Source organism: Hyposmocoma kahamanoa, unplaced genomic scaffold (genome assembly GCF_003589595.1).
Source record: "Hyposmocoma kahamanoa isolate Upper Pololo Valley unplaced genomic scaffold, ASM358959v1 87, whole genome shotgun sequence".
Lineage (NCBI taxonomy): Eukaryota > Metazoa > Arthropoda > Insecta > Lepidoptera > Cosmopterigidae > Hyposmocoma > Hyposmocoma kahamanoa.
In genome coordinates, this window is record NW_020654422.1 from 14,423,241 (window position 1) to 14,451,081 (window position 27,841).

General features: G+C 33.1%; 1 protein-coding gene across 2 annotated transcripts in view; it reads left to right on the forward strand.

Annotated features, from left to right (window-relative positions):
• Window positions 1-27,841, forward strand: part of LOC113235116 (nephrin-like) — a 292,525-nt gene that overhangs the window by 198,379 nt on the left and 66,305 nt on the right. For both annotated transcript variants that reach the window (XM_026470692.1, XM_026470693.1), the window contains exons 5-9: window positions 9,765-9,875; window positions 14,468-14,680; window positions 17,990-18,144; window positions 21,850-21,994; window positions 26,276-26,406. In XM_026470692.1, coding sequence (XP_026326477.1) covers window positions 9,765-9,875; window positions 14,468-14,680; window positions 17,990-18,144; window positions 21,850-21,994; window positions 26,276-26,406 — 755 coding nt within the window. The remainder of the gene's footprint in view (window positions 1-9,764; window positions 9,876-14,467; window positions 14,681-17,989; window positions 18,145-21,849; window positions 21,995-26,275; window positions 26,407-27,841) is intronic.

The following is a 27,841-nucleotide window of genomic DNA, read 5'->3' on the forward strand; positions in this document are numbered from 1 at the left end:
TATATATATATATATATATATATATATATATATATATATATGTTGTAGTTTATATGGGAAAATCACATTTGTTTTTCAACGTACAACTTGATGCAGTGGAACAAATACGTACTATATTCAGGTTTTATATATATCGCGAATTAGTGTTTCTGTAATTTTAACATAAGTTAACTTAAAAATTATACTATAATATTCTATTTATTTAGTACATTATATATATAGTAAAACAGTTTCGTCAGCGAGAGCAAAAATATTACAATTTTCCAGCAGAATTTGGTAAAGCTCATTGATATAAATCGTCAATAAGGTGAGGCCCTGAATGCTTCCCTGGGGAACACCAAAAATGAGGCTGTCCTCATCGGTGGAGATTGAGTCAATCTTGACAAACTGGTAACGATCAGTGAAATAATCGGTAAATATGTCCAAGGCCATCCTCGGATTCCAACACGAGCTAGCTTTGATAAAAGTCTGAGTACCGAAATAGTATCAAGTGCTTTAGATAAATGAAGGAAAATGTTCATAATTTTTACGTCTAATTGTAATCCTAACAGGTTGGTGAAATTGGTTACTATATTCTTTGTGGAGATTCCATAATTATGACAAAGTAATTGCGTGTATTGTTTTTTTATTGTGTGCGTTTATGTTTAGTTAGTCAAACTGTTGTTTAAAATTTCGACTCATCCGAAGAACAGAGTCCGTTGTGATTGCATAGCGAAAGAAGAATAGGTACATTACGAGAATAATTTCGTTATTCAAACTCAGGCCCACGTAAAGGTGTGTCGAGAATTCATGTACCTTATTTCATTTCAGAAATATAAAATCAAACAAGGATCGATCTGACATCCACAGCGAAGAAGAACGAACGAAATGTACTATGTCCTGAGAATAAGTAGTCTTACACAAAGATCTTTGTTCTACGGATGAGTCGATTTATTGTAATATTTTAGATAGATAGTTTAAAACTGACTGTTTCTGACACTGGTGGCTGTCTCTGCCTTTGTATATCGGACGGCCTTTTTCAGAGGTTTAGGAAACTTCCCTGAAATGATGCACAAATTACAAAAGTGAGTGATTATAAGAGTAAATACTTTACGTTAATTTTTTTTAAACTTTGCCAGGGACCGGGTAAACAAAACTACAAAAATGTACTCGATTTAGATCCGAAAGTTTCATTTCTAATGTGTGACAATTGCGACAACCTAAGAACTCTGTATAACTAAAGGCGATAATTTAAGTTATTCCACCTTATAATTAATGAAAAATTGAATGAAACCTTGAAACACTGTTTAAATATATGTCTTTAATTCTAATGTTACAACCATTATTATAAATCAGCATTAGCTTCTAAATAATTACAAAGCCGAAATGAAATCGAACCGAAACGGTAAGATCAATGTTACCTTTCGATCGATTACGACGACTGCAATGAACAAAGTCATTAGGTACTTTAAATTTTACGTTCCATTACGTTAGATCCATAAACGATAAAAACATTACATGACAAATGATGACAAGTAAAATTCAATTGTCGTAATTGAATTATGTCATTACCATTAAATTAGACGTTCATTGATTCTTCATTATTTAACGCGTGTTTTGACTCTGTCCAAATGGTAAAGTAATAATTTATATAAAAGCGTACATCATGCGATGTGTACTTTGTCATAGTCAATCCATAATCGGGTATCCCACTGCTGGACACGGATATCCTTTATGGAAAGAGAGTTTAGGTTATAGTCCGCCAACGGAAACTTTATACATTTTTCAAGGGTTGTGTACAACCTAATTTCAACAGGGAAGATGGTTTCTCCGTACCACCAGTTTGGGATCCAGTATTTCCTCTAATGAAAAATCCCAAACAGACATAAGACTGCAGTACTAATTAATATGTTTTAGTTTATTCTAATTTCTATTAATAATTAATAATAAATTAAACTTAATAAAAATTCATTCAATAAAATAATTTGTAAAACTTAATGTAGCGTAAATTGGAATGTTTTCTTTGTAAAATTAAAAATAAGGTATTTAATTAATAACTATTGTAACTATAGTGAAAAAATAGGGTGGTTTGCATTAATATTAGACATAACTGGTTGAAGACTGTACCACCTCAGTCAACCGTGACCATGGGACCTGTAAAGGGCCCGAAACGTCGGTTTGTTTGAAAAAACAAATATACGCGATTTAAATCCGGAAAAATAGTTTCATTTCCTATGTGTAACAATCGCGAAAACCTAAGAACTCGATAAGTATTTTTAATGTTACCATTAATATTGAGCAAAAAATCTTTAAGGAAAATCAGCTACATTTTTACTTCAAAAGTGTTTGTACAAAGAATATTTTACACGGCGCTTTCCATTCCAGCTGCGACGAAAAATGGTGTTATAAAACATTCTTCTTAAAAAAAGGTTACATTAAAAAAACTTTAGTTCTGAAAGAAACAATAAATTTGCCTTTTATCCTGTAACCAGCGAAACAGTTATCAGATTATCTCAACAGTCAATCTCTAAAAAGAAAGGCGAAACTTTAAATTCTCACCTAATCTCAAACCAGCTTCTCCTTTTTGTGTTTTAATAAAATAATTCACCCAAAGCACTAGGGTAACAAAAGCCATGAAAACTCGTCGCCGTACCGTCTTGGGCAATCTCGATAAAAACTAGCTCGATCGTAAACTTGACCCCTCTGTTATCCTGGTACAATCAACACGAAAACTTTAGGAAAAGTCCGAACAAGCCTGGGATGATTTACGTTCGGTCGCTGACAGTAAAAATGTGGGTCAGTTTGGAAATTAAAATTTTATGGGGACTTTGAGGGCATCTCGAGGGTGTTTTCGGATAGAATAATGCGAAAATCGGATTACCTTTATGGTATGCTTTCGAGGCTCGTTCCATGGGAGGATTATTCTTATGCTTAGTTTTCTTTGATGTTTTGTATCGAAGGTCGTAATATTGAGATAAGCAAACAATATAACCATAAAGGAGACTTGATGTGGAAGAGTGAATTTTTATAATAAGGATAAAGTCGGTATTGGAAAACCTTACATACAAAATTGTTTGCATTACGATAATTACAGGAAGTTGGATTAAGATTCAACTTCCTAAATCTTGTGATTTAACACAGATTTTAACACAGGAGGATTTGAATAAGATAAACCCAGTTTAAGAAACCCCTGCAACAATACTAGTAGTACCATAGTATGATAAATCAAGTATAGTAACTCCATACAAACGTTGCAGCGTGGCTTGTATGTGGGCAAGCTCGCCGCGTGCCGTGTACAGACGCACGCATTCGCATAATCTCGCGATGCATTCACGTTGCGTAGCACACGTCATCACACGCGCCTTACATTGTTATGCGAATGTGTGCATCCGTACAGTGACACCATACTTATCTTATTATACCATGTTAGTACCATGACACAATTTTTCATTCACTCATTATTGTAATGTGTGTAATCCACAATAATGTATACTTAGTCGAAACGTGTTTTTTCGCCTTAGCGTGATTATAATTAGGCTGTAATTCCTGGGTGTGTATACTGTACTGGGTAACATAGGTAATATTAAACTAATTAAAGACAATAAAGCTGGTCATAAAACGAAGGCTTTTGAGTAAGTAAATTATACTATTCAAACATAAATGGCCCTTTAACTTTTGAGCTACTTTACATCAGTATTATTTTTAGGAAATTATTAATGTTTTTAAGACAGCGTAAAAAACCATTTTGTAGAAAATATCTTTTAATTACAAACATATCATAAACGTTCAAAAACCGCAAATTACGACCAGCATAAAGGTAAACATTTTGTTAGAACAAATTTCTTATCTGTGAAAATGTTATTATTGCTTCATAATAACATCGAATTCGATGTTATTATTACATTCAAATTTTGAACAACTCTAAAACAAAACAATTTGATTCGACCTCAGTTCTAACATCAGTCGAGATGAAGTTTTATTCGAAATCAAATTTCAATAGTAAACAATTTTGACAATTTTACACGTTACTTGATATCGAACGATATGATAACTGGGGTCGATTCTAGTTTATCTATGAATATAAAACAAAAACTACGGTTGTGTGACATGCGTGAGAAAAGTTTTTATTTGCCGCTATTTCACCAGTCGTACATGCAGTTCCTGAACACATCAAAGAGAGCTTATAATATGGGTGTAGATAAAGTAGTGTATGTAACTGTACATAATTAGGCCCTAAAACACTCGTGAGATGTTTTTATGAAACTCGCCTGTCGCCTCGTTTCGTAAACCGTCACTAGTATTTTAATGCCTTTCATTATGTAACAGTCATATAAACTACTATTTTTAATAGCTCTCCCGAATCGGAACAGAACTTAAGTGATAATTTTTAAAACAAATATTTTTTTGGAAATGAAACTGTTTTTCCGGATTTAAATCGCGTATAGGTATTTGTTTTTTCAAATAAACCAACGTTTTGGGACCTTACAGGTCCCGTGGTGACGGTTGACTCAATTATATTTTATTTTCAGAAAGCAATTACAACCTCTTTGGTAGCAAAAATTATTCTTTTAAATGGGACCCATTAATGATACTTTTGTTTAGTATAAACTTATACAGTCACCCGTGACCATGGGACCTGTAAAGGGCCCGAAACGTCGGTTTGTTTGAAAAACAAATATACGCGATTTAAATTCGGAAAAATAGTTTCATTTCCTATGTGTAACAATCGCGAAAACCTAAATTACAATGGGAAAATAGCTAAACACCCAATGTTCATTAAAATGTACTATATATAATTACATGCTTCAAGAAATGGTATGGCCTCAATTTTGTATGAAAAATGTATTTTTCTAGATACTCTATGGTTATATAGAATATTATAGCGCCAAATTTTAATACGATATTATTATTATAATGTACATTGGTAGTTTACGTGATCATAGGAATAATATTATCTGGCTCAGAATCATTTCACATTATATCTATTTTGGGGGCATTACAAGGTTATAGGCAATGCCATAAATAAGAAATTACAGGCTTAGTGGTCTGAAGAAATATTATGCAATATTTTTAGAAAACTGAAATGCGTACATGCATTTTCGATCATAAATGTACATGATTAATAAAGACACAATTTACTTGAATGAAGAGGAGAACGGCAAAATCATACGTCACGTGAGTCAATCGCGATAGCTGGCTAAACTTTCTACGGCTTTATCCTACAGAAATCAACACGAAGGCTCTTTGAACAAAGTTATAAAGGTTCAGAGCGAAATAAAACATTCGCGTACGACCAAAAGGAATCCACTTTTAAATCGATCAGCATGTACTAGAAACTATTGGATTTAGTTTCTTACCCTTATTTTTTCTATAACTTGTTATTTCTTTTGCTCTATCAATAAAATTTATATCGCACAGAATTTTTTTGTATACATAGAGTATATGTCAAATTCTAAAGGGCTTATTCTGATCACCAAAATTAATAATTTTTACTTGACGACTTTTGGAAATTCGCGTTTAGAACTGTTTTAACTTTTCACACATTTAGTGCATTTAGTTACGGGAAAATATTGTTTAGTATACATTAACAAGGTGTGGTAGCATTATGGTTTGACCTACCACCTCTCAAGTAGGGGATCGTGGGTTCGAACTCGGGCTTGCACCTCTGAGTTTTCCGGAATCTATGTGCGAAATATAATTTGACATTTACTGTGTGTTTTTCGGTGAAGAAAAACAAGGCCTGTGCCCAGTAGTAGGACTATATAGGCTAACCATTGTTATTAATATACATCAATCAATGCACGTGGCTTTATAATTTTAATATTGATACAATTTAAGTAATTAAGAAAACAAAAATAGACTTACATTGCAATAAATGAAGGAGCTCCGCGCTAAGAAGCTTTTCAATCCGCCTTGTTGACGCCTTGAATGACTAGAAGGGTAGCAGCTACTTCTGCCAAATAATAATCTTAGCTATCCAAAAGGGACGTGTAACCAGGCTCTTTGGAACGACGACGCCCGAGGGCGCGGGCCAATAGTGGAAAAAAGTAATTATATAACTATTAAACACATTGTCGGTTCTGTAAATTTAGTATTGTATTCAAGATACCTTTTATTTGAACGCCTAATAGACTAATAGAATACAAATAATAAACAGCGACAATAAAACTATTTTGGTAAAAAATTCAAAATATAAGTTTAAGTAAAAAAATTGTTTATGGTATACATGTGCGTGTATCAATGCGATTATTATCAATAATATTAAGGTTAGTATGACATGAACGGATATTAATGGCTTCTGGTATCTATTTATGTTTATAAATTTTGATGGTAAACGTTTACTTTTATCCGAAATAAATTATTCTATGAACATTTTCATTATAATGTAATATAGTGTAATGCCGCCACAACCACACCTTTTACTTGGTCTCAATTATTTTACTATGTTAACCAGAGTATTGGATTTTTCCTGGGTAGTACCTAGAACACCCAGACAGTACCAACAACAGACCAGAAGTTCCCTAAATTGTGAACTGGGAATCGAACCCAAATCCTCCTCATCCAGCGCCTAGAATGCAAATCGTTGAACCATCGAGTTCGTCACAATTACTATGATAGTATTCTTTACCTTATTCGTATCGTTGATAAAAAAAATTCTATCATGAAATATTTGTTGCAAAGTATTGGTACCTATTATAGAGGTAGTTTCTTTGGGTGGTAACATTTAAAAGGTGATGCCTGAGCGCACACATCTTTTGAATGTTTGAATATCTTTTCCTGATAAAAAAGAAAAAATTAAGCACTGCCAAAGCTATGTATGAGGTTTTCATAGATGACGTAGAAATGAGACTCCAGTGACTGTTATTAATTATATTATAAGATCTTTCACTATAAATCAAAACAAAACAAAACCACGTCGTTTCTAGTCAAAGATGCATTTCGTAACGGCGACTGCCTGTTAGTGTTCCGTAATGCGATGGTGATGATAAGTAATATAGATTTATTTATATATTCGATAAAACTAATTCTTAATGAAGCAAAGTAAGTTTTTTAACAAAATAATATAAATAAATGTCACGATTCGCTAACACGTGGAAAGTCGTACCAAAATTAGAAATCCATTGTGATGGTAATTTGTAGGAACGTTATGAGTATACGTTAATGCCTTAACTAAAGTAACCTACAAAAACTTTTACACGATTTCAAAGCCGAAGTCATACCGTCTTTTACAACACTTATCCACTTTTTACGTTGCACTAAACTTAAATATGTCTTAAACCAATGCTTGCATTGCAAAAGACACTCTTAATACATTGTGTTAAAAATGTCTTGTATATTTAAGTATTGGTCTAAGACGTACTTCAATTTGGTGCAAATGGACATAAGTCTCAATTTACATTGTGGCGGAATGTCATGGAAGCGATTTTTATATCCAAAGTATAATGAACTTTATGTCAATTGTTTAACGTACAAACTACAAACGAGACAAAAAATGTCCTTCCATTCCGTACAGCGGTAATGTTTAGTTACCGCGGTACGGAATTTGAGTGAATTTAATGGACGTACGTAGTTAACAATTTTGACGGAAAAAGTTGTTTTCATGATTCGATTTAAAATTCCATTTTCTATATTATGATGTAAATAATTCAATGTTGATTACGCGTGTTAGAGTCATAAAGGGTAATATGGTATAAACCAATTAGCACTTAACGATAGCTACAGTAAAATTACGCATAACATGGACAGCCTTCTACATATTTTTAACGAATAATTTTATCAGTTCGCGTACATCGTGGTTCACGTGGCTCACCGTATTATCAGCGAATGAACATCCCAACAAAAGAATCCATTACGTGGATTCAGACAAAACCTAACAGTCATCCACAGTACGATATATCTGATCCTCCTATACTTCGGACTTAAGATTTATCTTGATTAAGTGAACCCCTAAATTTCTAGCCGTTATCCCCGTGAAATCAACACGGCGAACTTTCATTGGAGGGAAAAAACTTTTGTTTTTTTAACGAAGAAAACTTTTGATGATTGACAAGAATAAAAATACGCTGGTACCGTCTGCCTTTGCTATGTCTTGTTTCGTTATCCCGCCTCTAGATTCGCTTTAATGATGATTAAGTTTTAAATTAAAAGTTTGCCATTTCCTTGAAAGGAGGCATTGTTTTAAAAATTAAAAACGATGGCTCCATCTTTCTCATTGGAAATTATTTTGCACAGTTTTCTTTTAAAAAGGCGTTAATCTCTTAGGAAGAATTTGAAGTTCTCCATTTTAAAAGTTATACTGTATACATACATACATATACCAATTACTAAATTGGTACTAAATTGGTAAGGTACTAACGTTTCAGCAATTTTAGAAAAATCTTTGAACAAAATGTGGAGATATATTTAAACAGTTAGAATAGCACAATATTTATAACTCGTACTACCTCGAAGTTGATTATGAAATTGCAATAAAAAGGTTAAACTCATATCCTCAATTCAATTTATTTACTATTTCGATGTTGGAAGATGGATTTTATCTATTATCAGATTACGTAGCCATTTTCTATCCAGAAAAATGTTGTTGCTTTTTGAATAAAGGCAATACGACAGGGATCCTGTATTATATATTATATTCTGACATCGATGTCACATAATATAGACTAGTCTTTAGTGTTTTGATGACATATTATCATCGTAAATTATAAAATATTGTTTAGTATGTTCTTAATTTCGAATTTAATTTAAACTAGCTAGTTTAGCTAGTAGTTAGTAGAATAATTTAGTATTAAAAGCGCAATGTGGACAAAATTCGTGTTAGCGTAGTGTCAATTGCTGGATATATGCAATATCGATAGATAAGGTTCAAATTAACGTTTAAGTGTTTAATATTTGACAAAAAAAATGTAAATGTGACAATTTTTTTGCTGAATATTTTAAAGGGGGAAATTCTCATTTCGGTACCCGCACTTTAACGACGCGGACAAAACAATGAACGGGTGGCAGCTGTTCCTTTCAGTAAGCGATAGCAGCGTTGCGGCGAATGGATATGAAAGCTTCACATGATTGCCGGGAACCACCCCTGAATACTCATATCGCGAACCTTTGTTTCGAGTCAACGAAAACATTTTCATTTCCTCGGCCACATTCGACCCGAAATGTAGTTTGTTTATCTACAATTTAGGATATTTGGGGAGCGTTCGTCGTTTGCGATTCGCCGCGTGCTGATTTAATTTTCATTGTGAAAACATTTTAAGGGGAATCCGTGTAAACACTGCTATTTAGACAAACACGCCCAATAATGAACGAATGTATTTGAACGGAAGCTGTTTATTTGATGTATAATTTAGTTTTTTTTATATTGTAATGTACATATCGTTTAGTAGGTACGTAACGGTAAAGCTCCTTGTGAAAGAGTTCGTCCAGGGAAGTACTGCCACCTTACCTATTTCTACCGCCAAGCGGTAATGCTCACGTAATTGCGTTTCGATTTTAAAGAGTAAGGGTGCTGGTGAAACTGTAGGAACATGGGACTTATCAACTTATGTCTCAAGGTTATAGGCGCAGAGGCAGTGCTCCTCAGGTCTTTGCAATTTAAAACTCAGCAGCAGTAGCACTGCAACTGTTAAAATTTGCAGAAACAATTTACCTCTTTCAACCTAATAATAATACCAAAAGCATACAAAAACATACACAATCAATCCCTGACTTCTTACCTTAAATAATCACTCAATACCTTTACTTAGAGCACGGATGAACCTTAATAAATCTGTCTTCCTTTCTCACAGAGCTTCCGAGTAAGCCGGTGATCTTTGACGAATACGGCAAAGAAATATCCGGGATTGCTGGCCCTTACAACGAAGGGGGAGATTTCAAACTTATTTGTTCCGTAAACGGGGGTAAGTACATGTTTCTATTGTAAGATAATAGAATTGTGTAGACATATACAGGCTGTCCCTGAAAGAGCGATTCAAATTTTGAATTGGCGTTAGTATTTTTTTATATGTTTACTTCTAATTTTTTTTATCTATGTTTTACAATTTAATCAGGAATATTCTGCAATTATAATATCCTAGTAAACATTGATTAATCATAGTAAAAATGTAAATAATAGAAATAACTTGAGATTGTAAGTATTCACTGAAGCAAACATACCGTGGTGAGAATTTTTTTTAAATTATAAAAAAAATGTAATTTTGAGTAAAATCACTAGATTTTTTTCAATAAAAATTATTTCCATTACACAAAACTGTCAATAGCTTTATCGCCGTAGTGCATAAATTAATTCAATATAAAATGTTCAAGGTCTATAAATCGTTGAATTTTTGTCGGTATGTCATTGATACATATCCATGGAAAAGCAGTAGACGACAAATACACAGGAAGCACTTAGAAATCGCACTGTAAAGTCCTTATTTAACCTATTATTAAACTTATTTACCCTTAACTGCCTCAGTGGCCGAACGGTTACCATGCCGGACTGCCACGCAGAGGTCCCAGGTTCGATTCCCGGGCCGGGAGAAATATTTGTATGACCTACATTTATTTCTCTCGTGAGTTTGGGTGTAACTTGTGGTTGTCTATGTGTGTGTCCATGGCACCCGCGACACAGGGTTTCCCTAGTGCGGGGCTATGTTGAGTGTGTGCGTTATTATTATTATTATTATTATTATTATTATTATTATTTATTTCTCTCGTGAGTTTGGGTGTAATGGGTGGTGACAATAGCTGAGTACGCCACAGCCGCACACGTGACATTCAATCTAATTGTGTTGAATATTTAATATTTGCTTTGGTGTTGTGTATGATTTTATTTTTATTCCTTTTTTTCCTGTTATTTTAATTTTAATTTTTTGTTTTAATTTAGCTTCATCTTTTTTTTATCTTCATTTTATTACTCTGTATATTTTTGTTGTGGCGTAGTAATAAGCGATTTCTATTCTATTCTATTCCAATTTGTGTTTGTCTATGTGTGTGTCCATGGCACCCACGACACAGGGTTTCCCAGTGCAGGGCTATGTTGAATATGTGCGTTATTATTTGGTTCTATGAATTACATGTAGCGTAAAGGGGTACCTCGTACTATCATAGTCTGCTACGTAAATTTACGCTGTAACTGCACATGAACGGGTCAGCTCAACTCTAATATAAAAAAAAACAGGTCAATAAGACCTATCCAAAGATGACAAGCGCCCGAGTCTTAACCCGGTGCTTTGTTAACGCCAAGTTTAAATAGAGTTAAAACCCATTAACGCCTGAAATCGACGGCAAAAACTATGTACAACAAAATATTTGTGGTAAATCGAGTTTTGTTCAAATGTAAAAGATATTATAACAAAATATTTATTGCTTTCTGATGCAGACGATTCGATTTGCCTTTATATTGAATCGATTCGCTAGAAAATAACATTGAAATAAATCGATACAATAAATCGTTAAATCGTTTGCACTTGAATAGATCTTCATAAAAATTTAATCGTAAAGTGCATCCTTAGTAGTGAGAATCCACAAGATTTGAAGGTGGTATTGTGTCGAGTTGCCTCTCTGTCGTCCAAAAATTATTTTTTATGGCAAATTCTGTATTCGCCCACGATTTTGGGCAGAAATGGTTTAAAACCCGATTAAAACGCGACCGGCATGATTAAAATTATTCGATTACTAATTTTATTATTGTTACAATATAGCTGAAATAAGATTGGCTTTTTTATTACAACCTTTATGGGAGTAAAATACAGAGAGTGAATATAAAGATGATAATTTGATTGAAGTAAGACGGTCCTATACCTATTACATTGAGTATTTCGCTTGCTCCAGATGGCAACTGCGTCAATCAACTTGATGCGACAGTATTCTGTTTGATGCTTTGTTTCTTCTGTATTGAAATATTTTAGGAGAATGTTTTTGTTTTATATAAATTTTTCAATAACTGCGATGTTCTATTAATCAAAAGAACCATTATATTTATTTTGCGCTCGTTCTTCGGAACGAGGTGAGCATTTCCTTTGTTCTAAGTTATTTAAAGAAATTCGATAAAATAAATTTACAAAGCGAATTAACAAGAAATTATTTGGAATATCATGATTATTTTAGAATTTGCCTCTGAACAAAGCATACTTCTACGAAACATCGTAATACAAATATCTTTCATTAGAATTTTCCAAATTTATTTCTGTTACTTCAAAACTTCAAAGAAGTTGATAACTTAGAATCCAAATTCCATGATCAGGAAAATCCGACTCTGAACTTGTTATCTCGTAGTTAACGGAAATGGAAGGAACACGATAATAATTTGATATATATGTATATTATGATATAGTGTACTTATGTTCTTGACACATATTTTGACAAAACCAACATTATAGACTAAAATATCAGTGATATATTACAATCATAATGAGTTATGGAAAACTGCAACTATAATCATACTGGATAATAATAAAAATAAAAAATAATAGACGTAAGCAAAGTGTTTACTTGGTTAACATAAGATTGTAGTATGAATAGCTTCGAGATCGTACCTCTTCTCCGCTTCTCTACCCCAAAATTCTTAAGGTGACAGCTGATAACTACGTCCCTCCCTGTGTCCCTCGGCCAACGTACGAACCGCTGACCCAAGAAAGTCTTCGTTACGGGTTAACCAGATCGCAATATATTCAAATTGTTCATAGAATAACCGTTCTTGGCGGCGAGGACAAATAACTTCCTAATTAGGCGTGTACACCGAACGTAGAACTAATTGCGCAACTCACTGCTTAGATGGACACATTCCACAGACGACCGCCACTGAAACCGAATGATGGCTGTCCGTGCACTTGCTACGAAAAAAAAGACGCAGCCATTTGTGTTTACTATTCCAACCCCACACACAAAAACCGCATCTTCTCTGCAAGCTTTACAAGGTGAACGTGAAGATGCATATGAATTACCTATAATTCAAAGTTGATGGTAAAAGCTTTTCGAGGGACTTGAGCCAACTCGCCAGGTCTCATACTAATTTAAAATTTAACTCAATCCACTCTAGATGTAATCTGCCATACGGCGGAGTTACCCTGCCGACATCAATCTGTATTTTGCTCTCATTGCACTCAAAACTCTAAGCTAGTTTTCGCGACACTCCAATTCACCAACACACACCTAGGCGAGTAGTTCCGCAAATGAAGAGTCTATGGTATCACTAATAAAAATAAGGCAGTGTCTTTTACTCGACGTAACCGTAAGGTACAAAGCTTCACTCCCCTGTCTCCCGCTTTCGCCATCACATTCCTTGAGAAATACTACCAAATACATTGGCTAGCACCTATCGTTTATAGACCGTTCGCTACCGAGCTTATGTTGTCATGAGTTACATCCACCTCTTCCTCAATAAGGCAGAGCAAGCTCTCGTTTCGAAACACAGTGAGACGTGCATCTCAATTATCATGACCTACGCTAATGTTGTCTTCGCACATGCAAATTCCGCTCTCATTCACCACCTGTAAGTCATATAAAACAGATTAATGCGCAAAGTGATATTGTGCTCCATGGTACCGGCTCAACGCCTATGTCTCATTTGAAGATTTACGTCCCTGTAAAAGCTCAAGTCATAAAACAGGTATTGAAACCCTACTTGGACTTGTTACCTTCCTCAAATCTTTCATGTTAGCTGTCGTCAACTAACTAATCTCAAAGTCCACCGGAGGAATGGACTTTGAGATGACATATTTGACGCATTTGGAGAAACTGTCAATCCAAGGAATTTTGTAATTATCCTCCTGGTGACTCTATATCTCTCTCACTACACATGCACTCACTGCACAGTGCCAACCAAATGGCTGCACAAAGATACTCCACCAATGAATAATCAATCTTCATCGACGAGAACGAAGAGTTTCTGAGTTCAGCGTGTACGTACAATCCGGGCTGAATCTCTCCTATTGCACGCCTTCTTGACGGAAATCTCCAGTAGCGTCCAAAGCCGTCTTCCGTCCTCACTCGGGCGCCTTGAGATCTGCTTTTTATAATTAATTAAAATACGGATTAAGAGCCTTTTTCTCTGGCCCACTTCTATATATTATATATTTTTAAACAAACTAAGCGATTTAAATTGTACATCGTAGTATATATAATACGAGTGTCATTACTTGATAAGAGAAACTGAAAACAACATCAAAGGTTTAAAGACCTTGGAAACTATAAGTTCTGAAAGATGTTGTCACTGTCTTGTTTCAGAAAAACAACATTTTATGTGTAAATGATCAAAATGGCTATATTTAAGTCAATGATATCATAACTCAATATAGTCCTTTACCTGATAAAAATGTTAAAATCATACGGTCAGCTTTTCAGTAGATTCAAAAATAACTCCGTTTGCTATCAAATACGGCAACATACTATCAATAAATAGTCTCAATCTTATACTTTGAATTTTGGATCCTTCTTATAATATGCACAGAATTGCTTTTGAATCTTTAGTGTAAACCTGCAGGATTGCAAAGTTTCTTTGATACCACAGGTAATCCAACGCCAAGGATCCAGTGGCTCCATGGAGAAACAGTACTGGCTACATTAGGGGCTGGTGAACTTCAGCCCGCAGGGTCAGTTAGGACGTTGGCCTTGTCAATACGGAACGCAACACGGTCAAAATTGGCGAATTTGTACACATGTACGGCGGATAATACTTTAATGTCACCGCCTTTGAGAACTTCAGTTCGAGTGGACCTTTATTGTGAGTATTTTTTTTGTTTATAATATGGTGCTATTATATTTCACGTCGGCATCGTTCTTATACAATCGAATCCAGCACGGTTCAGCCAAAATTTCCGTGCGGTATCAAAATATAAACGAAAATTAATGTCAAACTTGAATCAATTACTTATTGATCATGGTGATTTACAATCTTCTGCCTCATATTTTAAGTAATTTTTGAGTCGCTCTTTTATAAAAGTTCCTATCTTTACTTATAAAATGAAGCTCTAAGTGTCGATTGATGGTATTTTTATCATCAAAATCATGTTAAAGGAATCTTGTGAAGATCGAAACAAGTGAAAATTTGAAGAGGCTATTTCATACAAATGCGATGGATAACGTAACACATCCCAATGTAACTGCAATAGTTTTTGATGTATTTCCAAAGATGTGTGTAGTTTAGTTATCATGATGAAATACGACCTTTATGATTCGCCAGTTCTGGGCGTTTTACTTCATGAATTGTAACTGTAAATTTATAACTAAGCTTATTCTTAAAATGCGTGCTGAAATACTATTTCAAAAATTGTCATTGGAATAATAACATTTTAAAAGAAAAAACTTCTTCTTTAAAGTTACGTGTTAAAACCGCACGAAAATTTTGATTAGCCAAAAAAAATCGTAGATAAATTTGGATTCCAAACTTATTCCAAATTTAAAATTAAACAAATTTAAACAGAATTATAATCATTAGCAGAGCTGTAATTAGTTTTTTATTTGGTTTAGTTCTCACGTTTTATTATGTAATTTCCCTAATCGTTTTCATAGATAGTTACTTCATTACGAGAATAATAAGTTAGAGTTTTGAATAACGTTTCCTCCCCCAGCTTCTCTTTACGTCCTTGTATCCTACAAATCGAATCAGTTTAAATACCTGACTAAACCCATAAAATAACTAAATAACATGTATGAATAGATATATATACAACACACTTGCTTTCTTTATAATAACAATCATGCTCCCATGACACTAAGGAGAATAACAACTACTTTCCTAGATACTCTGTGCCCGACTCAATGTTCCATCAGCGTTATTGGCTTATTTGACGCGCGCTAGAAATGTTTTCCTGTTTTCCTCAAGACAAATTTATTGAAGAAAAAGAAAGTAAAGATTATTTATATACATACTTTATACTATGATATTTTATAGAGTAACTACCTATGGTTCCAAAGAAATTTATAAATGGAAACCGTATTTATTTCGATTTTTCTTTCTCTAATTTAAAACATAATTAAGTGACCGAACGTTGTACAATATCATGGATAGAAACATCCCATGAAATCGTCTGTTTAAGGTATAACCACATAAGTGACATTTTCCACAAAAAAATGTGTAATTTATATAGTTATGGTAAGAAAACACTATCTTTCTGCACGTAAAACTCAATAACAAAAAGCTATAAACTTAATAAGACTTTTATCTGAAGATTTTTTTACAACTGGTACATAATTTGGAGATTTTTTGTGGAAAATGTCACTTATGTGGTTTTACCTTTAAGCAGACGAAATTTATGACGGCGTTTACTGTGACTACGATCTAAATGTAAAGTGATTTGTTAAATATAATTATTGGTTAATAAAATATTTTATAATTAAGGGTGTCACCACACTTAACGACACGGATTTGGGTTAAGCTGGTCAGAAAAAGCTTTATGTCCATCCTTATAAGACCGAAAATGACGTTGTGCGTTTCACGTCGCGACCCGAGCTTTTTTCGCTCTTATTGCATAGACATAAAAGTTTTATGATGAGCTCAAGGCTATTCCATGTGAATAAATGTGTAGAGTCCCTAAAAATGTGGTAGAAAAACAGAGAAAAAATATACATAAATAATCATAACTAATTTCAGTTCAATATAAACTACCATCAAATAACGAAAACATAAAAAAATATTATATATTTTGTGTATAAATATTTTCAGAACCTGTTTCTTCAAAGAACTTGGTCACTTATTTTTCTAAATATACTCCTTAAATATGTTACTATTTACATAACAAAGAATTTATTACTCAAAGCAAAAAGAAGTAACATTGTGCCGCTTTTATCGAACACACGCAAAATGTGATATATTGTTATTGACGGTTTTAAGCGATAAAAATTCACTTAAAATCTGCCTTTGTAACACATACGGTTTCTATAAGAACTAATGGTTTCCATGACTGTTCACTACTCACATTTAAAACATATTATTTTTATTACATTTGCTAAAGATTATATTAAACAAATTGATGCACTAGTTTTCAACATACGCGTATGAACAGGCTCCAAATCTGCTAACTTTCTTGAAGCCACTAGTCATTGTAATTCCATTAAGATTCCACTGAGATTATATTGCAATTATGATAATATTCATATAACTCAATCACTAACTATCAATGTTGCCTTACTAAATCTTCCATGAAAATTACTATCTTAATTTTTATCTTAAATTAGTAATTTAGACTTCAAGTTAAATATATATAATATTAATGCACTCCATCAACATGTCACCGACTCAATATTGAAGAGCAGAATTATAAAAACTTATAATGAAATTTCAATAGCAGCTCTATAGCTAACCAACTCACAAGTAGATAGTGAACCAACACGGAAACCGTTTTTAAGGAAATTGAGAGCGTGTGAAAAGGGCCTTACTATCTGTTATCTAGACTAATGTAATTATATAGTATGTTAACGGTATTTTGACTGTATCGTAATATATATATATATATATAGTACAACATTTTGGATAAAGCCACTTTCGTCTTATAATTTTAGCCAAGTACACATTAATGATAATTGCGTTTGCCAAACTTGATTAAACTTTTTCTCTAAAATCTGATATCTGTATACACAATCCATATATTTAGTTGCTAAGACACAACGAAACATCTCTTTAAACATTTTTCGACGAACTCATGTGGAATAAAATGGTTTCTTAACATTATTATGGGGTAGAGGGAAACGTAATAAGTAAAGAAATTTGAAATTGATCTCGTAAAAAGGGCTTCGAGTGTCGAATATATGTCGGAAGGTAAAGCCGCGAATTTTGTTCAATTTGATATAGGTGTACTGTATATAAATCTACTGGCTTCATTAATGCGTAAGGAATATAATCCACTACCATTTTGGCATTCAGTTAAGTTCTATTCTGTATAATAAATATTTCAGACTGTTTTCGTATTCATTAATTACATATTCAATAAATTATCGTGTGTGGGTTAACAAGAATAATGAATGTAGGCAGGTTTTGTTCTTTTTTTGCCTCTTTGCCATTGAGTGTAGGTAACTGAATAATTTACGTTGACAGTGAGGCCACTGACAGTAGAAATACTGTCAAGAGAGCAGCCACTCTCAGTGGGGAGGAAAGCTGAGCTATGGTGTCGGTCTACAGGGGCCCGACCGCCAGCCACCATTACGTGGTGGCTCGGCAGCAAGCAACTCAATTCTGTTGCGAAACAGCGGGTAAGTAGATATGATTTATGACTATGAAATGTTACAACGGTAATGTGTGAATGAACGAACAAAATATTTAAAAAAATATTCTGCAAGGTCAAGTAACAAACGTTAGTTGACTGCAATCTTTCAATAGTTGTTTGATTTAAACAAAGGCTATGTAATAAAAAAGTCGGAAATAAATATTTTTTTTCATATTTAAAATTGCTTCTTGATTTCTACACTTTACATGTCTCGTAAAGTTTTTTTTTTTTGTAAAACCAATTGAAAGATTAGCAGGGAACTATCCAAAACATATTTGTTTACTGAAACACTAATCATGTTATTTTTCTATAATAAAGAACGTCTTGAATATTTAGCAATTCACATTAAAGAATAATAGACTTTATAAGTATGATTAATATTATAAATTTTAACATGTTACAGCCATTCGTAACCTTGGTACAATAAAGCCATATACTCGCACTGTTCATACAACAGTGAAAACTGTTCATACACTGCCTGAGTTAGTACTCAGGCAGTGTATCAATGAAAAAATTAATCGCTCAGTTTCCATAAAAAAGTCATTAAAATTTAGGTATAGGTTAAAATTTATTACAGACGTGTAAACATATTCCTACTAGCCAAATATATACACAAACAAAAGAAAAAATAATTTCATCTTTTTAAGTAAGGACTGTTTTGGCCAGAGCTAATTCATATAAAGTTTGTTTCATTTTTAGTTAAGGACACATATTTTAATTTTTTGTTACAATTTTCTAACGACGGTTTTATTGACGTGCAGAGAATAAAATTTGCGTGCAGCAATGATATAATCTTGAATTTAGTAGCAGTAGAGCTGCTTGTGAAAGAGTTCGTTCAGGGAAGTATTAGAGTGCTGGTGAAATTACAGGCACATGTCATCTTATGTATCAGGATAACAAGCGCTGTGCCCCTAACATCTTTGTGATTAAAAGCTCTGAGTTGCACTGCAACTGCACGACTTGTACGTTCCGTCACTTGGTATTATAAAAATACACATATTTTGAATTTGAAATTGCAGTGCGACATGATCATACGTCAAGTGTTTTTATCACGTGAGAGTGATACAAATAATACGAACTTGATAAAAAAATTATGTAAGTGTTAAATTTTATCACTCCTATTTAAACACAAAAAGTTATCGATTAATTTCGTTCGTAGTTTTTAAACGTCTCCCCTGAAAAGTTCAGATTTTGCAGATGTGTGGTCTTTTTACACCAAGCGAAACAAGCATCAATACAAATTAATATAATAATAAGTTTGTTTATTTTCTCACCACAATGTAGGTAGATTGAGCAAACTAACAAGAACTATGCATAAAAAAATAATTATACTGTAAATAAATAGACGTATTTCAGGTCTGTATTTCAGTTCACCAGGACTCCATGCCTTGGAAAATACAAATTTGCAACTTGGAATTATGCACTTGTACATTGACAATTGCGATAACCATCAAATAGATTGCGAAATCCATTTAAAAGAAATAAAAAATAACATAAAATAAAAAGGAAAAATATTGTTTGTGCAATGTTAGTATTTGTTTGTGTATTAGTGTGTTTTTAAGTGTGTGTTCGATCATTATGTACAAAGTTTTATTATGAAGTAATTAAAATAATTAAAATAAAATAAAATAATTCATATATGAACTGATTATACATATTGCGTTTCATTTGTTGTAACCCTTTATAAGTAGAATTTGCTTGTGGCTAAGTCTATAAATTCGTGTTCGTCTACAATTTTATTATTATTTTCTGTTTTATTCAGTATTGTGACGAATAAGTCAAGAGGTCTGCTAATTGCGATACAAGATAGCGTAGTCGGTTATTGAATGCCCGTTGGTACACCAGATGTCGCGGCAAGTGTCAAATAGCTTTTACATAAATAACTATTTGACTACTAATTTGTTTTACATTGACGAGCTGCAATTTATTTGTTTATTAATTATAATTTATTTATAAATAATAAACAAATCAACTAGATGGCGCTTATCGCACAAATTTTTATGTATAGTGCCGGCTATTCTTTTATTTTGTGTAGGATTAGCGCCATCTACCCATATTAGCAAGTGATAAATTATAAATTGATTTGTAACACTCAATTCGATTTATTGACACGCATGTTTGTAAAAGTTTAAATAATAATTTTAGCTCATGATTAACCCTTAACTATAGTCGTGGAAAAAAATAACGCTTCTATACTCGGTGGTCTAAATGTACTCAGGCATTTTGGAATGGTGATAAAATAGAAGGTATGATATATTTATAATATTTCTTTATTCACATTATTATTTTAACATTAACAAATGCAGTGTTGCATAAAATTAACGGTAGGAATATAAAAATCAATATCTATTTCTAAAAATCAGATCAACTAAAAACAATCAATAAAAAATTAAACAAATGTCAAAATCTAAAAACAAAACTGTTTTCTTACATTTGAAATAAAATTAAAAGTAGGTATGTCCTTGTGAAAAAAACTGACACCATGCAATTTATTCTAATTATAAACATGAATAGCACAAAGTTTTCACATATGCCATGTAAATAGACAGGTCATATAAGGTTAACATAAAGATCATTTCAACATTCATTAGGATTTTTGCTATCGGATATTTCAGGACGTTTCATGATCAAGAATTCTGATAAAATCCTCATCATTATTTGAAAACTCTTTATCTATTTGAAGTTACAGTATTGCGTGCAGATAAAGAATTTTCACCGATTGTTCCCTCATCGCTGTCTAAATCAGTGTTCAACCATTTCTATAATGTATCTTCTTGAATTACTAAGACATTTTTTTGATTCACCATGATTAGAAACTGAAACAAAACACAATAATAGATAAAATATGTCACAAAAAAAGCTTATATATCTATAGTCGTGGGTCCATTGGACCCACATGTAATCCATTACTTACATTTGGAGCAGCGAGCAAAACACGTCCATCTCCCGCGCTCTTCGGCGTGTCACGGAAAGGTACGGAGGACTGGGAAGAGCTGCATCGCCTACTGCGATTCCTACACGAGTTTAAAGAATGACTTGGGTCCATTGGACCCACGACTATAGTTAAGGGCTAATATTTGAATAATATTATATTAAGGAAAAAAAATGGAAATGTCATAAAAAAAAAAAAAAAAAAAAAAAAAAGGAAAAATACTAATTGCTTGAATTTTGAAGCGGAATTAATCGATATCCACGGTCAATTACATAATATTCACTACTTCCAGGCTATTGATCAGTGCCATCTAGATACAAGATGGAATTTCGGCCTTTTTTAACCGACTTCAAAAAAAAGAAGAAGGTTCTCAATCCGACTGCATAATTTTTGTATGTATGTTAACGATTTTGATGATTCTTTTTTGTTTGAAAGAGCGTACCTTAGATGTGGTCCCGCTTAAATTTGAAGAAAATATTCCACCTCTAAGGGTGGCAAACTAGGGGATGAATGACTTTTGAGGTCGGTTGTTTAGTACTCGGTACTGAGATTATTCAGAGTTACGATCTGTACTATGGAGATCAGCAGACCTCTTGAAATATTCATCCATGGTATTATGCATTCGGATTTTAGTAGTATGAAACTCTTTAAATCTAGAGTTATTGATAATTTTTTCGGATTCTACAATTTTATTTCCGTGTGCATGTGATTAAAAAGGGAGATTCATTGTTAAAATATTTTGTATGTTTTTATTACTAGGAGTTAGACGAAGGCAACGAAACTCAATCGTTGCTGCAGTGGACTCCTTTGAAAGAGCACAACGGCCAAGTGCTCTCGTGTCGCGCGGAACATTCAAAGTTCAACAAATCTACCATTGAAAGCAGACTGCCGTTGAACATTTATTGTGAGTATTGCTTTTGTTATTAATTTTCAAGCCAATCTTTAATTTTATAGCAATAAATTTATACACAAATAGGTTGGTACTAAACGAGGAAACAATTTTGCTGTATTATATTGATAAAAATCATCAATGAGCGACTGAGCTGTATTTATTTTATTTGTTTGTCCAATAATTTTCGTTAAATGGTGGATACTTTTTTAACTGAAAGGTAATTGAAAAATAAATAGATAATGACTCAGTCCGTGGCTCAGTTGGGAGAGCAGAAGCTTCGTTTTGGCGTATAGTCTCGGGTTCGGATTTTTCTCTGTGTTTGTTCTATCTTTGTATCAATAATAACAACAAACTAATGAAGTATTTTCACAAAAGTATTTATAATTTTATTTATAATCTGTTATTATTACAAATATCGTTTATTTTATATAACCCAACTAACTAATAGCTTAAGACCTGGAAGATAGTATAACATCTAAACAAAAGCAGACAAATTATTATTCAATAGACAGAAACATAAATAAGTATACAAATTCTTTGTTTAGAAATAAATTTATTTGTACTGTGTAACCTAGTGCGAAATATGCTAATTAAGGACCCTATAGGTGTTGCCAGTTTTTCATTCGGCGTTATAGAAAATTTATTATACTGGATTATTTGTAAAATACGAACAACCTCGCAGGACTTAATTACTAACATCGTTAAACAACAACTTTTGTTCCATGACTTCTAATACATAATCCATCAGATTTTGCTATAGTACAAAAATAAAAATAAATAAAAAGATCGCTTTAGTCGGTGATAACTCTGCGCGGTAACAAAAGACAGCGCTAGCGTAAATGTCAGTCCTATGCAAAACGCAGGAGTGGGAGTGAGTGTAGTCGGGAAACGCTAGCACGTTTGTACTTACTATCAAACACAGATCTAAAAAATGTCAGATGGTACTACAAAATGTTAAAAGATTATTTTTGGTAACATTATGTTTTTAAAAAAAATCTATTCTATTTTTTAAGTTTCTTGCTTGTCTTGTAGAATTTTGCCAATGTCATGTCAGTTATGGGAATCAGGGAACAGTAGTCATTTGTTATGCAAGACTGCAAAGTTGTTGTTTGACGCAAGTACTGGTATTGAAACCTGACAAGCGAAGGATGCTAAGATTGAACTACGAACCGAGTGGTTCAAAAATAGAATTTTGAGCGTAGCGAGGGTTTCAAGATACGAGAAACATTGCTGTGGAGCAAAACTCACAACTTTCCACCTCATTATAGCGAGGAAAATGGTAGACGAAAGAAAAACAGTTGAACTATAATAAATCAGTTTTAATAAACAAAATTAGTTGTCGTTGTCAATTTAACGTCAACAATTATAAGAAAAAAATATAACGGATTTATATTACATGTATAATGTACGTCAAATCGCGTAGTTGAACGTGAAATTTTTTTTTATCGAAAGAAAAAGTTAGGTGCACCATAGTCCATCATCAGGTTCAAACTTCAAATACCTTTTCCACGCTAGGATGAAAAAAACACTTTTGCGCGCAGATTTCTAATGAGAAAGAAAGCCTTTTGGAGCTAGTGAGGTCTTGCGAGGTTGTTTATATTTTGTAAATAATCCTGAATTCGATTAGTTGTTTCTCACAAAAACAAATTGTTCACAACTTTAGGGTGCGCCCTTTAACCACTAGAATAAAACACACACATACACTGGTTACTATAGCCGTGGTAGCTTAATAGTTTGACCAATCGCCTCTCAAGCTTTGGGTTCGAACCCTGGCCTCGCACCTCTGAGTTTCTCGGAATTTAGACGCGAAATTTATTTAAAGTTTACTATGGCTTAAACCCTCGCCTGAGAGGAGACCCGTGCCTAGCAGTCGGACGTGTAAATAGATTCATGACGATGATGACTGGTTACATAAAATACGTATAAAGCTTATGAATGATAGAACTAAACAATTACTAGTTTTTTTTATCATAGGAATGGAAAGGAAACCCTGTATCGCGGGTGGCATGGACACACAGACACCACAAATTACAACCAAACTCCCGAGAGAAATATTTGTAGGCCACACAAATATTTCTCCCGGCCCGGGAATCGAACCCAGGACCTCTGCGTGGCAGATCACTTGAACCTTTGCATTGAACTGCTACACAAATTCTTCAAAACACTATCATCATCATCAAATTTTGTTGTAATAAAAATAATAACTGTTCTATAAAACACTGCCATTTCTATCGTCAGAAAAGCGGTAGGGCACCATAACATTTTTTTAAATCGTTTATAAGATGAAATGAAATAAACCAGATTCATCTTTTAATTTACCACCCATAGAGGTGGAATATTTTTTAAGTACCCCCTTTCTTACAAAAAAGAATCACCGTAATCAGATCACAAATATCAGAGTAATCGTGTAACATTTTAACTGCCTTGGCCGAACTGTTACCATGTCGGACTGCCACGCAGAGGTTCCGGGTTCGATTCCCGGACCGAGAGAAATATTTGTATGGCCTACATTTATTTCTATCGTGAATTTGGGTGCAATTTGTGGTTGTCTATGTGTATGTCTGTGGCACCCGCGAAACAGGCTTCGTTGAGTGTGTGCGTTATTATTATTACTATTAATACACATACAAAAAAATACAAACGTATTGAGAGCCTTCTCCTGTTTTAAAGTCGGTTAAAAACTATAATTGACGTTTAATGAAATAATTTCGAACATTATGTGCCCCTATAATTAGTAGTAAACACACTCAAATATATTTTTTTTTAGTATTTTGATTGAAATGGGAGAAGAGTTACAAGCGTTAAAGTAAGCTTCATTACAAGGTCCCAGGCGACTGACGATGAAAAGTTACATTGAGATAAATATTAAAAGCTTTCAAAAGGACTTACACCTCAGCTACCCATCTTGTTAACAAAGCCATGTTTGGAGTCTATTATCCGAAAATTAATTAATCTCGTTAACTGACAGTTGTTTTTGATTCTTCAAGTGCTGTTCTTGAATCTTCAGTGAATAAAATTTAAATTAGGAATGGGATTTTTGAATAATGTTATATCCGAGGATTTAAGTAAAATAATATAATTTAATGAGGATATTTACATCTAGTTCTTACGGGATTAGATGATTAAAATCCGAAAAAAATAAAGTTTCATTTTCAACTAAAGTATTTTTTCTCCCATTTCATGTAAAACAAGTTTAGACAAAATAATTATCTTTCAAGCGCATATTGCGCAAGTATCTTTTTCACAATCTTATCAAGACTGCATAGTGTTGGTGTGGGTACAATTATATACTATTAAAACATCTACGTTTATTATATATTTATGTATACTTAGTGTGTTAACATAATATTATGTTATTGAGTTCTTAGGCTTTCGCGATTTTTACACATAGGTAATAAAAATATTTTTAGTCAGTGGTGACCATGGGATCTGTATAGGACCCGAAACGTTGGTTTGTTTGAAAAAACAAATATACGCGATATAGTAATAGTTTTATTTCCTATATTATGTTTGTTTTATACCATATAAATAAATTATATAATTTTTGGTATTTTAGTTTTAAGTATAGCACCAACTTATTTTTTTTCCTATGTGGCCCAATGGTAAACTGGTAAAGAATGCCTTACGGCATTAATCCGCCAATCGCACAATCAAGATATTGTTACTTATTGTTTTGATTTGTGTATAATAAATAGATGTTACGCGTTGCGTGAAGGCTTTTTGTGAGGTTTGCAATAGAATTGGAGTTGTACTTTTTGTTTTATTTATTTTATTCTCAAATACAAACACATTCTCAAATTTAAACACAACTTCAAGAAACAACTCGCTAACTTCCACGTTTGTTTTAATTTGTGTGTAATAATTTTGATTGTACAAAATCTGCCCTGCCTGTCATAACTAAAATAATTATATGCATATTGGTAACTTTCGAGCTATTAACTCCTAAAGTTTTTATTTTCTTTGAAAAATATCAGTTACTATGATTTTGCTTAATAAAACTGAAACGAATAAAGTTATGAAAAAAACGCTTATAGGGGGTTGTTAATCTCCTTTTGCTGATTCTAGATATGGTAGTAACTCAATTTTCGCTATAATTGTGGATTACGTTAGTTATGATAAGGACACAGAAATAATGTTTCGTTTGAATTTCTATTGCTTTAAGTCTGTACATATGTTTACAAAAATAAGTCATATTGTTACCATTTTTACTACCTGCTGTTTATTACCATATTTAGCATTTTCCTCACGTTACATAAGACGTTAAGCACTATAAAGGTTAACATTTTCCGATAGACGTGCCAGTGGCGACGATCCATCTTGGCTCCAAGATGAACCCCAACGATATCGAAGAGGGAGATGACGTCTATTTCGGGTGCGAGGTCGACGCCAATCCGCCAGCTTATAAAGTCGTGTGGGAGCACAACGTGAGTTTTCTTACTTATTTTTAAATAAGATTTTCTTAGATAGTGTCCCTGAGTCTTTGTTGCAGGGTGTTGTAACATAGTGAAGCTAAAATTAAAGCAACGTGGTAGGGTGAAAGTTAGGTGTTTGTCTAGAATATTGTTATGTAGCAACAAAACATACGAACAATCTTCTTCTAATATATTTAAAGCTAATTTAACAACAGTTAATTTTCATTTTTGCATTTGTTTTGAAAATCTTTATGTAGTAAGGTACGTCAAATATAGGCATATTTGACGTACCATAGTAGATAAATTTGTGTCTGCGCGACGTACTAGACACATTTTGTTTCGTGCTACAAAATTATGGCAAGAACGCTGTGCTCACGAGATTAGTCAGAGCTATAATAATAATTTTAATGAAGTAGATCCGTTTATAGATAAAATACTCATTTCAATCCAAAATCAAACTCCACTTTATTAAACGCAAGACGTAGCTAATTGTTACATTTTATCATAATGATATGTATAATACTAGTAGAATCTTTATGCTATACTTAATACGTATGTGTGCACTATGTTTATGTACATATATGTATGTATGTGTGTGGTGTGTGTATATATATATTGGCATATAGTTGGCACTAGTTTATCCCAGTTTAACCATTGTTATTTATTAAAGTAGTACCACCTAAACCATTACAGGTATAAATGGGACAGGTTAGTACCAGTTATACCATTAATGGTATAACTAGTCAGTAGGCATCTAAACAGCTGAACCAATAATGATGAATTTCGGTACACAGATAGCTGACACCTAGGAGAAGTACATAATCTAACTTTTGTCATAAAAATAAGATTCAAAGGTGATGAAACAGGGGATGAAAGTTTTATGGAGAATCGATAATTTTTTATAATAATTAGTATACTATAGTAGGTTATTCGGAATACTTATTCTACGCAGACGAAGTCGCGGGCAACAGCTAGTAGGTATATATAAGTATATCTTTCCTTTGCAAAAGACAATAAAGATATTTTCTTGAGAATTACTTGTATACACGTCCTTTGAATCCGTATTGGTTTGTTTGTATTCAAAAATGTGTTTCTGTTGTTGTGTCCATGTTTCTTTTTAATTAGTAAGAAAAACTTGCAAGAAATACTTTGCATACTATAAACCAGTAGCTGGTCTTGCATAAACATAGTCGTATAGTTTATAAAGTAGAGACATTGTTCAAATTAAGATACACAAGTTTATTTAACACTGCAACTATTAAGCGATAGCATTTAGCAGACCATTTCAGTGACTTATTCCAACTGAATTAAGGTAGAAAGCTACAATGGTTTTGTTTAAGGCGATCATTTGTAGTTTTTTTATAACATCAAGTGACGGGACGAACAAGTCTGCGCCTGATGATAAGCTACACACCTGTCCATGATAGAGATAAAACTGGGTAAATAG